Source organism: Symphalangus syndactylus, chromosome 1, assembly GCF_028878055.3.
Source record: "Symphalangus syndactylus isolate Jambi chromosome 1, NHGRI_mSymSyn1-v2.1_pri, whole genome shotgun sequence".
In the NCBI taxonomy this organism is placed as follows: domain Eukaryota; kingdom Metazoa; phylum Chordata; class Mammalia; order Primates; family Hylobatidae; genus Symphalangus; species Symphalangus syndactylus.
Window position 1 is genome coordinate 109,446,434 of NC_072423.2, and position 14,095 is coordinate 109,460,528.

General features: G+C 48.9%; 1 protein-coding gene across 14 annotated transcripts in view; it reads left to right on the plus strand.

Annotated features, from left to right (window-relative positions):
- The first annotated feature begins 2,500 nt into the window (after positions 1-2,500).
- DCAF1 (DDB1 and CUL4 associated factor 1) overlaps positions 2,501-14,095 on the plus strand; it is a 106,207-nt gene continuing 94,612 nt past the window's right edge. For 6 of the 14 annotated variants that reach the window (XR_010122561.1, XR_008657178.2, XM_055275418.2 and 3 more), the window contains exon 1: positions 7,668-7,848. Coding sequence is in view for 6 of the 14 variants with exons in the window: in XM_055275418.2 (XP_055131393.2) it covers positions 7,713-7,848 (136 nt within the window). In the remaining 8 variants the exon portion in view is untranslated. Of the gene's footprint in view, positions 2,573-7,563; positions 7,849-10,924; positions 10,972-14,095 lie in introns of those variants that run through there. The other 8 variants (XM_063646385.1, XM_063646374.1, XM_063646377.1 and 5 more) reach the window with 7 other exon arrangements.

The window sequence follows — 14,095 nt, forward strand, 5'->3', positions numbered from 1 at the left end:
TGAAGAGGTATACAAGATTTCACTGGGACTAAAAGGACTCTGTGGTAAAATCATAATACTAATATAATTTGAAAATCACAGATCTAGGCCAGGCACAGTGGCTCACGCCTGTAATCCCAGCACTTTGGGAGGCCGAGGTGGGTGGATCACGAGGTCAGTAGTTAAAGACCAGCCTGGCCAACATGGCAAAACCTCATCTCTACTAAAAATACAAAAATTAGCTGGGCGTGGTGGCTTGTGCCTGAAATCCCAGCTACTCAGGAGGCTGAGGCAAGAGAATCACTTGAACCGGGGAGGTGGAGGTTACAGTGAGCCAAGATCGCGCCATTGCACTCCAGCCTGGGCAACAGAGCAAGACCCTGTCAAAAAAAAGAAAGAAAGAGAGAGAGAGAAAGAGAAAGAAAGAAAGAAAGAAAGAAAGAAAGAAAGAAAGAAAGAAAGAGAAAGAAAAAGAAAGAAAGAAAGAGAAAATCATAGATCTAGTAAAGCCCTCTTTATGGGGGATGGATGAGGAAACTTGCCCAGGGTCACCTCCAGTCTCCTGTACCTCACACCAGGCCTGTCCTACAGGATGCCTGCTGGTTCTGTAGAGCAGAGAGCAGAAACCCTAGGTGGAGGCATGGCTTGAATACAAAACGGCCAAGACGTCTCCTTGGTCTGGAGGAGACACATGGTGGTGAGCAACTCTCAACAGAATTAATGACACCAAGACCCAGACCTGCAGACCCTGAGGGGCAGTGAGACGCTGTCTTAGCTTAACTGCCAAAAGTCCACAGGATTTGGTCTGCTTTTGTCTTCATGAAATGTAATGCCCTGGACAGGGATACAAGGCTCTTGGGTTCCAGGCTGCCCCTGACTTCTGGGAATAGCAGCCTTCATTTTAAGGGAGGGAGCTGGGCGTGGTCACTCAGGCCTTAGACTGTGAGCCTTGAAGGCAGGGGCTGTGCTGCATTCTCCACAGCACTGAAGACACAGGGTGCAGGGCCAGGCACAGGGCAAGGGCTCAGGAATCCTAACTTAAAACACACTTTTGTTCACTTGTTTTTCTTTTTTTTCTTTTTTTTGAGGGAGTCTGTCTCTGTCGCCCAGGCTGGAGTGCAGTGGCATGATCTTGGCTCACCGCAACCTCTGCCTCCGGGGTTCAAGCAATTCTCCTGCCTCAGCCTCCCGAGTAGCTGGGATTACAGGAGTGCCAGCTGACTTTTTCTATTTTTAGTAGAGATTGGGTTTCACCATGTTGGCCAGGCTGGTCTTGAAATCCTGACCTCAGGTGATCTGCCCGCCTCAGCCTCCCAAAGTGCTGGGATTACAGGCATGAGCCACCCACGCCTTGCTACTTGTTTTTAAAACAAAGTTTCCATTCAGTGGCTGCCCCCATGTCCCGCTTACGAAGTGTGACCTTCCAAGGCAGTAACTGAGTTTCCACATTTCGTGGAATGTCACTTTGTCCCCGGGTTGTTTTCTGTTTTCTCCCCTGAGTTGCCTCTTCAGGAGGTGGGAGTCTCTACCCTCTGGAGAGAGTGGGCACTGAGCGCTCCACTTTCTTCTCTTAACACTCTTCTTCCTCTGCATAATCCAACGGGTAGGGGTGCCCCAAGGCTACCAGGGCCACTTTTCAATGTAGCAGAATTTGGCAGCATGTGCTTGCCCAGGAAACAGGTAGAAAATGATGGTCAGGCCAGGCGCAGTGGCTTATGGCTGTAATCCCAGCACTTTGGGAGGCCAAGGCAGGTGGATCGTTTGAGGTCAGGAGTTTGACACCAGCCTGGCCAACATGGTGAAACCCTGTCTCTATTAAAAATACAAAAATTAGCCAGGTGTGGTGGTGGGCACCTGTAATCCCAGCTACTCGGGAGGCTGAGGCACGAAAATCACTTGAACCTGGGAGGCGCAGGTCTCAGTGAGCCAAGATCATGCCACTGCACTCCAGCCTGGGCGACAAGAGTGAAACTCCATCTCAAAAAAAAAAAAAAAAAAGGAAAAAAAGAAAAAAGAAAAGAAACTGAATGGTCACAGAGGGATGGCACTGAGGAGAAGATCTGGTCCCTGGCTTAGGGGCCTTAACTTCTTTTTTCCATGGATGACCCAGAACATCAGTGATCAGGACCCTTATATATATTCAAAAGGGGCAAGGGTCCTTCTCTGGCCCTAGGGTCTCAACAGACGGGACAATGGTCAAGGAATACAGGCTCAGGCCCCAACTGTTCTCATTTTTTGGCAATGACTGAGACATGAGAAAATGATCCCATCCTGAGTCTCCAATAACTGTCCTCACCCACTACAGCCTGAGGCTGGTCCAGTGAGCCCCTCCAGACCCCACACCCCTCTCCAGAGCCTACAGGCTGCTTGTGAAGTCCCTTCTCCCCTAAAGTCATGCCCACTACTCCCTGGTTGTCCTGGTCCCTGGTCCTGTGGGGAGGCAACCAGCTTTGTGACTTCACAAAAGGCTATCTTGTGAGAAGCCTGGACCTGCTGAAGCAGGAGCAGGGCAGAGGGGGCTCCCCTCAGGAACATCATGAGACTTTTCACAGAGAGACATCGCCACCTCTAAGGGATGAAGCGCTTCCCCATGGTAAGAGCCCACGACACCCTCTACACCTAAAAACTCCCCTCTTGATGATTTTGGCTCCCAGGCCTAACTGCGTACCCCAGGCTGTATCTGGCAACATCTCCAAGAGGGATAGGCCCATGGTAGAGGCATTTACTTCGGGTGGCGCAGTGGGTCTCTGACCTCTGAATTTGTCCCATTCAACAAAGCCATTCTTCTATAGGCCCTCTCTTTTTTTATTTTTTTTTTAAATTATTATTAATTTTATTTTTATTATTTTTTTTTTGAGACAGAATCTCACTCTGTTGCCTAGGCTGGAGTGCAGTGGCGTGATCTCGGCTCACTGCAACCTATGCCTCCTGGGTTCAAGCAATTTTCGTGCCTCAGACTCCTGAGTAGCTGGGATTACAGGCATGCACCACCACACCTGGCTAATTTTTGTAATTTTTTAGTAGAGATGGGGTTTTGCCATGTTGGCCAGGCTGGTCTCGAACTCTCGACCTTAGGTGATCCACATGCCTTGCCCACCTAAATTGCTGGGATTATGGTGTGAGCCACCACGCCTGGCCATAAGAATTATTTTTATTTTTATTATTTTTTATAGAGATAGAGTCTCACTATGTTGCCCAGGTTGGTCTTGAACTCCTAGGCTCAACGATCCATTTGCCTCAGCCTCCTTAAATGCTGGGATTACAGGTGTGAGCCACCGTGCCAGGCCCAGGCCTTCTTGAAATGAAATAACTGATAGAGTGGTAAACTCTTTCTGACCTGAGTCATCATGAGGGTCTGCCCCAGCAGTCTCCAGGGTACCTTCAAATGGGTCAGGCCAGAGATCCCTGAATCCTGTAGAATGGTCTTTCTAAAAATCCAAGAGTGGCCAGAGCACGGTGGTTCACACCTGTCATCCCAGCACTTTGAGAGGCCAAGGTGGGTGGATCACTTGAGGTCAGGAGTTCGAGACCAGCCTGGCCAACATGGTGAAACCCCCCTCTACTAAAAATACAAAAATTAGCCAGGCGTTGTGGCGGGCACCTGTAATCCCACCTACTCAGGAGGCTGAGGCAGGAGAATCACTTGAACCCAGGATGCAGAGGTTGCAGTGAGCCGAGATTGCTTCACTGCACTCCAGCCTGGGGACAGAGTGTGGCTCCATCTCAAAATAAATGAATAAATAAAAGCTCAGGGGCTTCTGAGAGCTTGGAGGCCAGGCCAATACAGACTCTCTCCCCAATGTTGACTCCACTCTTCCTCCTGGAAGGATTTCCAACCCCAGGAACCTGAGGCAAAAGAGGCTAGGCGTGCTTGCTTTTTTACCTCCCCTTTACCTGTGCCCACTGGTCGATGTGGGCACTTAAGTTGTTGACTTTGTGGAGTCTGTTTCTTTCTCTGTAAAGTGAGAGTAGTGGATGTGGATGTAATCAGACATAATTACACACCGTTTGGGAAATGATGTGGCATTCCCTCTCCTCATTTTCTGGGGGTGGAGTACAGGCCCACCAGGCAGGAGCAGGGCACCCAGTGAATGATTGGGATTTCCTCTTTGTCCAGGCTGGTGTTCCCAAAGCCTGGTAGCCTCCAGCCTCTAATTGGCGGCTCCTGCGACACTCCTGGACACTTGCAGTAGCAGTCTTGTCTAGCCAACAGGACAGCAGGGGTGGATATGGGACAGCTGACCTCACTTCCCAGCTCCAGGGAAGGGAATTGCTGGAGGAAGCGCAGGAGTTGTGGGGTGGCACCAGGGTGAGGATGGGCTGGTAGGAGCACCTGGGTAAGCCTAGAAGGAGGTGCTGGGAGTGAAAAGCTCATAGAAGGATGGGAGCGGGAGAGGGAGGAGAATGAAGGAGAAGCTTGAAGCCCAGAGGACTTGGTGCTGTCCATCTTCCTACCCAGGGAGTGGGCGTGCTTGGAGGTGGGAGTAGGTAGAGCATGCTAATCTGTAGGCCTTGGTCCTGGGGCCAGGGCTGGGCTCTTCTTGCCTTTTCTCTGCTGCTGGGCAGCCCCCAAAGCACTCCTCACTCTTTCAGATGGGGCTTCCTCTTTCTTGGGCACACCATGGAGCAGGGGGTAGAACAGGCAGAGCAAGGTGAGATAGAGTCCAGAGATGTCCTACCAAAGAGGCCAATAAATCTCTTCCCAATGGTGCAGGACCCATGTGCCAGAACCAAGCCAGGTGTGTGGGCCTGGATTGTCTGTAGCTTTGTGTGTGCATATGCTTAGACGTGAAAATATTTGTTGTGAGGACTGGGTGCCTAATGCATAGTGTGCATGCTTGTATATCTGGCACATGTGGGTATCTGTGAAATATACCACCAAGCACACTTGGAATGCATGTGCAGTTGGGAAAGCCTGGGTGCTCCCTCTTCCCTTTCCCAGAAGTGGGAAGGAGGTGTTTGAAGGTGTCTGCAGGTGTGTGGCTATGTGCGTGTTGGGGAGGGGGAGGTGTTGGCAGGGGTAGAGGAGGCTGCAGGAGTTAAGAGTGCAGATTCCTGAGGGTGTGGCTGCTGGAGAGGCCCTGTTTGTCTCCTGCTCTGCTTCTCCTGCCTCCTAGGCCCTGGCTTCTCCAAAGCCCCTTCTTAATGCTTCTTGCTCCCATCACCAACCCAGGGCCCCAGACTGAGTTTCTGTTTTTTAAAAAAAATTTAAAAAAAATTTTTTTTTGAGACAGAGTCTCTCTGTCACCCAGGCTGGAGTGCAGTGGCACAATGACAGCTCACTGCAGCCTCAACCTCCCAAGCTCAAGCAATCCTCCCACCACAGCCTCATAAATAGCTGGGACTACAGGCATGCACTACCACGTCCGGCAAATTTTTAAGATATTTTGGAAAGCAGTGGAGCAAGGGTGAGGGTGGGGGTGTCTCTCTATGTTGCCCAGGCTGGTCCTGAACTCCTGGGATCAAGAGATTCTCAGCCTCTCAAAGTGCTGGGATTACAGGCATGAGCCAGTGCGCTGACCAGGTTGGGTTTCTGAAATGAAGCAGTGCCATCTGGTGGCAGGCTGAGGCAGTGCCAGGATCTGGTGAGCTAAGCCTTGAGCTCCCCTAAGGGCTCTGCCTCTTAGGACCCCAGCCAGCGGAGAAGTCACCACTGGGCCGGCTAGACCATAGACAGAGGGGAGATATCCAAGGCTTAAATGCCCCATCCTCATACATTTTAGGTTCATGGCCCAGGGAGGCATGGCAGGAAAGTCACCTGAAGGAGTGCTGGAGGAAAGGCATGTGGGTTCCATTCCTTGTTCTACCTCTCTGGGTCCAGATTTCTCATCTGTAAAGGTGATTAACCATATCTTCCCTGTGTGTGTGGCAGGGTAGTGAGGGTTAAATGAGAGAGTGTGGCTACAACACTTGGCTCAGAGCCCAGCATGCTCTGAAGTTGAAAGAAATGGTAGTGGCCATTACTGACAGCGGCAAAGTTCCAGAAGCACAGAGAAGGGAGCTGTGTGTTGTGGCAGGAGAAAGAAGTGAAGAAAGGTGACATGTCTGTGGCGCTCCCAGCACACATTAGAGAATCTCTGCTTGGAGCAGCAGCTCCAAGTTACACATTTAAGAGAAGGAGGATGGTCTCTTTTCTGGAAAGAGGGAAATGGGAACTAGTGGGGAATGAAACCAAGGGACCCAGGATTCAGGCTTCTTACTAGCTGTGGAACCTGAGCATAGCAGCAGGCTTGCTGTGTCTTGTGTTCATGTGACAGTATTGTCCGTGGAGACTCACGGAGTTGCACGGAGACTTCCTCAGTATTCCTAGAGAGATAATGAGCTGCATAAGGCCTTGAAGGTTGGGTAGGATCTTGTCAGGTCAAGATTCTGCTCAACTGCGGAGTCATGTTTATCTTCTATGCCCCACAAAAGGGACGGCTGGTCAGAGTAAGGAGTCCTCCAGTTCTGCTGTTAATTGGTTGTGTGATGCTGGGAAAGTCGCTCACTCCCTCTGGGCCTCATTTTTCCCAACAACATGAAGAAATTGAATTAAGTGACCTGTGAGATCAGTCCTGCCTTAATCTATGAGCTTTTGATTTTTCACTTCTCTGCCTCATGTATAATACCTGGCAATAAGTATCTATTGATTCTTACAGGCTAGGTCTTGAACGAAAAGACAGAGGCTGGATGCAGTGGCTCATGCCTGTAATCCCAACACTTTGGGGAGTCGAGGCAGGAGAATCGTTTGAGCCTAGAAATTCAAGACCAACCTGGACAATACAGTGGGACTCCGTCTCTACAAAAAGTTTTAAAAATTAGCTGGGTGTCGTGGTGCACACCTGTACTCCCAGCTACTTGGGAGGCTGGGGTGAGAGGATAGCTTGAGCCCAGGAGGTTGAGGCTGTAGTGAGCTGTGAGTGCACCACTGTACTCCAGCGTGGGTGACAGAGCGAGGCCTTGTCAAAAAAAAAAAAAAAAAAAAAGGACCGAGAAAAAAGAGGCTGGGAGAACTCAGCCCAGGAGTTCGAGACCAGCCTGGCCAACATGGCAAAACCATGTCTCTACCAAACACATACACACAAAACAAAAACAAAAATTGGCTGGGTGTGGTGGCATGCGCCTGTAGTCTCAGCTGGAGGCTGAGGTGGGAAGACTGAGCCCAGGAGGCGGAGGTCCCAGTGAGCTGAGATCGTCACTGCACTCCAGCCTGGGCAACAGAGCGAGACTCTGTCTCAAAAACACAAAACAAAACAAACAAAAAACAACCAGTGCCTTCTGATTTAATGAGTGCTGTGATTTCTGATATGTTTATTAGAAATATTTTCTTAGATCACGGTATGTTCTATGTAAGATGAGGCAAATGGCCGAATAAAACAGAGGCTCTTTGCGCACACAGGTCAGAACAAGATACTAAAAAGGTATCAGGCGATTATAGCACTGTCTTAGAAGGATCGGCTCCCTCACTTTTCACTTCCGCCTTCCGAAGCAGCCAATGAGTACTCAGCAGTTCGCATTTATCCAAAAAAACTACAAATCCAGAAATCAATGCGCCAGGCGAAGAGCTCATGCGTCAATTGGGACTAGTGGGCCCGCCCCTAGACGCGGAACTTCATTTCCCAGGCGTCCCGGGGGCTCTTCGATTTTTCCCCGATCGTGCAGGCGTTCTCCTCCCGCCCCTTGCTCGCGGTCCTCGCGCCAAGTAGGCGCGCGCGCGCGCGCGCGGTGCACGTAGCGCGCGAGTGACGCATAATATGTGGGCCGCTGTGGAGCCGTGGTCGCGCTGTGTGTGTGAGTGGAGAGTGAGTGCGGGACCTGAGGCTGTGTGTGTGAACTGTGGCCACTGGCGGGGTCGGGGGGGGGGGGGCAGCGGCGGAGCCGCCTCGGACGGTGAGTGGGAAATGGAGGGAGGCGACTCTACGGGAGGGGCGCGAGGAAGCAGGTCGCGCGGCTGGCCGGGCGGTAGAGTGGGCGCCGGGCTGGGGGGAGGGGCGGCACCTGCTTGGGCCGCCGGCGAGGAGGGGGCGGGCCGGTCTGCCGGGAGGCTGGGCCTGGGGCCTGACAGGACTTTTCCTCATCCTGATTCTTGTCTCGGGGGCGGGGCCTCCACGTTCTTCCTGCATTCCCCACGAGAAGCTTCCCGAGAGTAACTCTTCCGCCCGGAGTGGGGGGGCGGGCTGTGTCCGCCCCTACCTAGAGGAGGGGCGCATTTCATTTCCCTTGTTATCTTTTTCCTTCCAATCCTCCTAGTCTCTGTTCCGTACGGGCTTGCGGGGCTCCATCTTCCGTACTATACGGCGGGCCCCTTCCCGGACTGTGTCTCCGCCTCCAGCTCCAGTCACCTGGGCGGGCTCTCCCGTCTCTCGGCCTCGTGCCACCTCTCCTTGCACCCGCCCGGCTCTTGGACCGTGCGACGGGGGCGGAGCTTTCGGGCGCTCCTCCTATCTCCACGAAAGAGGGAAGGGTTGGAAAGAGAGGTGTGCGGGTCCCGCAGCATGGAGTCAAACCTCAGAGTGCCGGCCAAGCTTCCCTGGAGTCTATTTCCGGGGGTTATAGTAGTTTTCAATTGGGGTGTCAGAAGCGTTTGCTTAACAACTTCACTTCTTAGACGGTTTTCTGTCTGACTTACTCTTACTGCAGTGGCAGTGCTCTGGTTTTCCATTTGTTGAGGAAATAGTTTTGCAGTGTTTGTATTAGCTATTTTTGAGTCACAAATGACTTGTCCTTGGCCACGTCATGTTGGTCTCGGTTTTTCCTTACCCTGTTTTTTCGATGAAGCCTTTCAATTAGTCTACATGTTTTAATTTTTTATATTAGTAGCATCTTCCTGTTCAAAATGCATTGTTAATGTACAGAATGAGAGGTTAATTGGTAATATCATCCTGCATTTTCTTTTTCCAGCTTACTGGAGTTTACCTTTAATGTTTATGTAAGTGTGTATATTTAGATTTTAGGAATCGATTTAGTATTTTTCTTAATGATGTGAACATTTGGGTTTTCTATATAGCAGTTATTCATTACCCATTTTTGAGTGAGTATATATTTTTGGATGTTAAAGAGAAAATAGAGAATTTGGGGAATGTAGGGAAATCATTTTGTGCTCAGTATCTCTTGGGTAGTTGCTGAGTACAGTGTTTTACTGTTCTGCCTATTATACAGTTTTAAAATTTTTTATTTTTGTTCATTTATTTTTTATAGAGACAGTGGTCTCACTATGTTGCCCAGGCTGGTTTTGAACTCAAGTGATCCTCCCTTGTCAGCCTCCCAAAGTGTTGGAATTACAGACATGAGCCACTACACCTGGCCTGTTTTTTTTAGATACAGGATCTTGCCCTGTAGCCTAGGCTGGAGTGCAGTGGTGTGATCATAACTCTTTTTTTTTTTCTTTTTTCTTTTTTTTTTGAGACAGCATCTCATTCTGTTGCCCCGGCTAGAGTGCAGTGGCGTGATCTTGGCTCACTGCAACCTCCGCCTCCCGGGTTCAAGTGATTCTTCTGCCTTAGCCTCCTGAGTAGCTGGGACTACAGGCACGCGCCACCACGCCTGGCTAATTTTTGTATTTATAGTAGAGATGGGGTTTCACCATATTGGCCAGGCCGGTCTTGAACTCCTGTCCTCGTGATCTGCCCACCTCGGTCTCCCAGAGTGCTGGGATTACAGACGTAAGCCACTGCGCTGGCTTTTTTTTTTTTTTTTTTTTGAGACAGAGTCTCACTCTGTTGCCCAGGCTGGAGTGCAGTGGCGCGATCTCAGCTCACTGCAAGCTCCGCCTCCCAGGTTCACACCATTCTCCTGCCTCAGCCTCCCAAGTAGCTGGGACTACAGGTGCCTGCTGCCACGCCCGGCTAATTTTTTGTATTTTTAGTAGAGACAGGATTTCACCGTGTTAGCCATGATGGTCTCGAGTGTGATCATAACTCATCGCAGCCTCCAACTCCTGGGCTCAAAGGAGCCTGCTGCCTCAGCCTCTTGAGTAACTAGGACTGCAGTCACAGGCTACCATGATTGGCTAATTTTTAAATATTTATGTAGACTGTGTCTCAAAATGTTGCTCAGCTGACCTCAAGCAATCCTCCTGACTTGGCTTCCCAAAGTGCTGGGATTACAGGCTTGAGCCACTGTGCCTGGCAATTTAAACATTTTTTTTTTTTTTTTTTTTTGAGACGGAGTTTCGCTCTTGTTGCCCAGGCTGGAGTACAGTGGTGCGATCTTGGCTCACTGCAACCTCCACCTCCCGGGTTCAAGCGATTCTCCTGCCTCAGCCTCCCAAGTAACTGGGACTACAGGTGTGTGCCACCATGCCCAGCTAGTTTTTGTATTTTTAGTAGAGATGGGGTTTCACCATGTTGGTCAGGCTGGTCATGAACTCCTGACCTTGTGATCCACCGCCTTGGCCTCCCAAAGTGCTGGGATTACAGGTGTGAGCCACCGCGCCCGCCTATTTTTATTTTTTTGAGACAGTCTCTCTGTGTCACCTAGCCTAGAGTGCAGTGGTGCGATCTTTGCCCACTGTAACCTCTGCCTCCTAGGTTCAAGCGATTCTCATGCCTCAGCCTCTGGAGTAGCTAGGATTACAGGTGTGTGCCACCACGCCTGGCTAATTTTTTTATTTTTAGTAGAGATGGGGATTTGCCACATTGGCCAGGCTGGTCTTGAACTTTTGGCCTCAAGTAATCCACCCACTTCAGTCTCCCAAAGTGCTAGGATTACAGGCATGAGCCATAGTGCCCGGCAAACAGTCGTTAATATTATGCCATATTTTCTCTATTTGTGTATGTGGTATCCATATATTTATTTTGTGGAATCATTTGAAAATAAGTTGCAGGCCTGTCATCCCTAAATACCCTAGCAGACACTTGTTAGGATAAGGAAATTTTACATAGGTATTTCTTGAGGCTTTATATTATCCCATCATGGGGACAATATTGTCATTTAACCCCGCACAACAACTGTTTCCATCTTACAGATAAGGAAATTGAGATTTGGAGAAGTTAAATAACCAAGACTTCACAGGTATGTCAGCAGAGTTGGGATTTGAATCTTTGAAACCTTTTTTCTACCTAGTACTAGCTGGTCTTGGGGACCTCTCTGAGCTTCTTTCATCATGTGTAAAAAAGGGTAGGATGGTTGTGAAAATTCAGAATAATGTAAGTATAGTAAATTACTTAGCTCAATGTCTGTCCCATACTAGATATTCACTAATTGGTAACTATCGTGTCACCATTGAACAGACCATCATTTCTTCATAGCACTTAAAGAACTCACTTAAGAACTTGAGTAATGCACCGTTACTGTCTTGGGCATAACAAGGTGAAGATGACTGTTTTTTTGCTCTTGTTGTGCAAGTTGGAGTGCAGTGGCGTGATCTCAGCTCACTGCAACCTCTGCCTCCTGGGTTCAAGCGATTCTGCTGCCTCAGCCTTCAGAGCAGCTGGGATTACAGGCGCGTGCCACCATGCCTGGCTAATTTTTTTTGTATTTTTAGTAGAGATGCGGTTTTACCATGTTGGCCAGGTGGTCTCGAACTCCTGACCTTGTGATCCGCCGGCCTCGGCCTCCCAAGGTGCTGGGATTACAGGCGTGAGCCACCGCGCCTGGCCTAATTTTGTATTTTTAATAGAGATGAGGTTTCTCCATATTGGTCAGGCTGGTCTCAAACTCCCAACCTCAGGTGATCTGCCTGCCTCGGCCTCCCAAAGTGCTGAGGTTACAGGTGTGAGCCACTGTGCCTGGCCTTTTTTTTTTTTTTTCTTGAGACAAGGTCTCGCACTTCTGCTCTGGCTGGAGTACAGTGGTGCAGTCATGGCTCACTGCAGCCTCCACCTCCTAGGCTCGAGCAGTTCTCTTGCTTCAGCCTCCCCAAGTAGCTGGGACTACAGGTTGCAGTGAGCCAAGATCGTGCCCCTGCACTCCAGCCTGGGCAACAGAGCGAGATTCCGTCTCACAAAACAAAAAACAAGCACAAAAAAACAAACGTTGAAACAGGTACTACTACTACTAATTTTTAAATTTTTTTCATAGAGGCAGGATTTCACCATGTTGTCCAGGCTGGTCTCAAACTCCTGGGCTCAATCTGTCTGCCCACCTAGGTTTTCCAAAGTGCTGGGATTACAGGTGTGAACCACCACACTCAGTTGCTGACTGCTTTCATTGACACTATGTTAATTCACATTGCTATTATTAGTTAAGTCTGTTATAAGTTTATATTTTCCTTTATTTATGTATTTAAGTAATAAAGACAAGGTCTTACTGTTACCCAGGCTGGTCTCAAACCCCTGGGCTCAAGTGATCCTCCCACCTCAGCCTCCCAAAGTGCTGGGATTACAAGTGTGAGCCACCACACCTTGCCTTTATATTTTTTTATTCTTTATTATTCTTAATATTTTTTTGAGATGGAGTTTTGCTCTTGTCGCCCAGGCTGGAGTGCAGTGGTGCAATCTCGGCTCACTGCAACTTCTGCCTCCCGGGTTCAAGCGATTCTCCTACCTCAGCCTCCTGAGTAGCTAGGATTGCAGGCGCCTGCCGCCACATCCGGCTAATTTTTTGTATTTTTAGTAGAGACAGGGTTTCATCATGTTGGCCAGGCTGGTCTCGAACTCCTGACCTCAGATGATCCACCTGCATTGGCCTCCCAAAGCGCAGGGATTACAGGCGTGAGCCACCACGCCTGGCCTATTTTTTGTTATTTTTTTAAATAATAGAGACAAGGTCTCACTAAGGTTTGTATTTTCCTTGGGCAAATGGTTATTCCCAAAGTTATAATTATCTTCAGGCATAGATTAGTTGGAACTTCTGAAAATGATACCAGAAGTATATATGTATATGTTTCTAAGTTGAACTCTAAAATTTCAGTGTTTTAGGCCAGGCATGGTGGCTCATGTTTACAATCCTAGCACTTTGGAAGGCCAAGTGGAGAGGATTGCTTGAGCCCAGCAATTTGAGACCAGCCTGGGTAACATAGTGAGACCCTGTCTCTACAAAATCATACAAATTAAAATTTTAAAAATATAAAATTTTAGTGTTTTAATGCCTTTGAATTAATCTTTATTAGAGGTAGTGTTTTTTTAAAAATCATGTCTTTATGTGCTCTAGTAGGCTAACTGCTTAAGTTATCTAAGAAGCAGTCTCTTCTGGATCATTTCTTTTCTCATTAAAAAATTGTGGTAAATTTACGTAGCATAAAATTAACGACTACCCATTTTGAAGTGTACAAATCAGTGGCACTTGTAGATTCGCAGTGTTGTGCAACCATTATCTCTTTCTAGTTCTAGAATATTTTTATCACCTTAAAAGGAGACCTCATACCCATTTAGCAGTCACTACCCATTTTCCCCTTTCTTCAAGCCCTTGGCAACTACTAGTTAGCTTTCTGTGTATTTACCTATTTCAATTTTTTTTTTTTTGGTGAGACGGAATCTCACTCTGTCGCCCAGGATGGAGTGCAGTGGCGCGATCTCGGCTCACTGCAACCTCCGCCTCCCAGGTTCAAGCGATGCTTCTGCCTCAGCCTGCTGAGTAGCTGGGACTACAGGCGCATGCCACCACGCCTGGCTAATTTTTCTACTTTTTGAGACGGAGTCTCGCTCTTTCACCCAGGCTGGAGTGTAGTGGCGCGATCTCGGCTCACTGCAAGCTCCGCCTCCCGGGTTCACGCCATTCTCCTGCCTCAGCCTCTCCGAGTAGCTGGGACTACAGGCGTCCGCCACCACGCCCGGCTAATTTTTTTTTTTGTATTTTTAGTAGAGACGGGGTTTCACCTTGGTCTCGATCTCCTGACCTCGTGATCCGCCCGCCTCGGCCTCCCAAAGTGCTGGGATTACAAGCGTGAGCCACCGCGCCCGGCCATTTTTCTACTTTTAGTGGAGATGGGGTTTCACTATGTTGGCCAGGCTGGTCTCAAACTCTTGACCTCGTGATCCACCCGCCTTGGCCTCCCAAAGAGCTGGGGTTACAGGTGTGAGCCACCATGCCCAGCCTTCAATGTTTTATATAAATAGAATTGTACAATATGTGCCCTTTTGTGTCTGCTTTCTTTCACTTATTGTTTTCAAGGTTTTTCCACATCTGTAGCATGTTACTACATTCATTTTTATGACTGAATATTCCATTGTATGAATATACCACATTTTGTTTATCT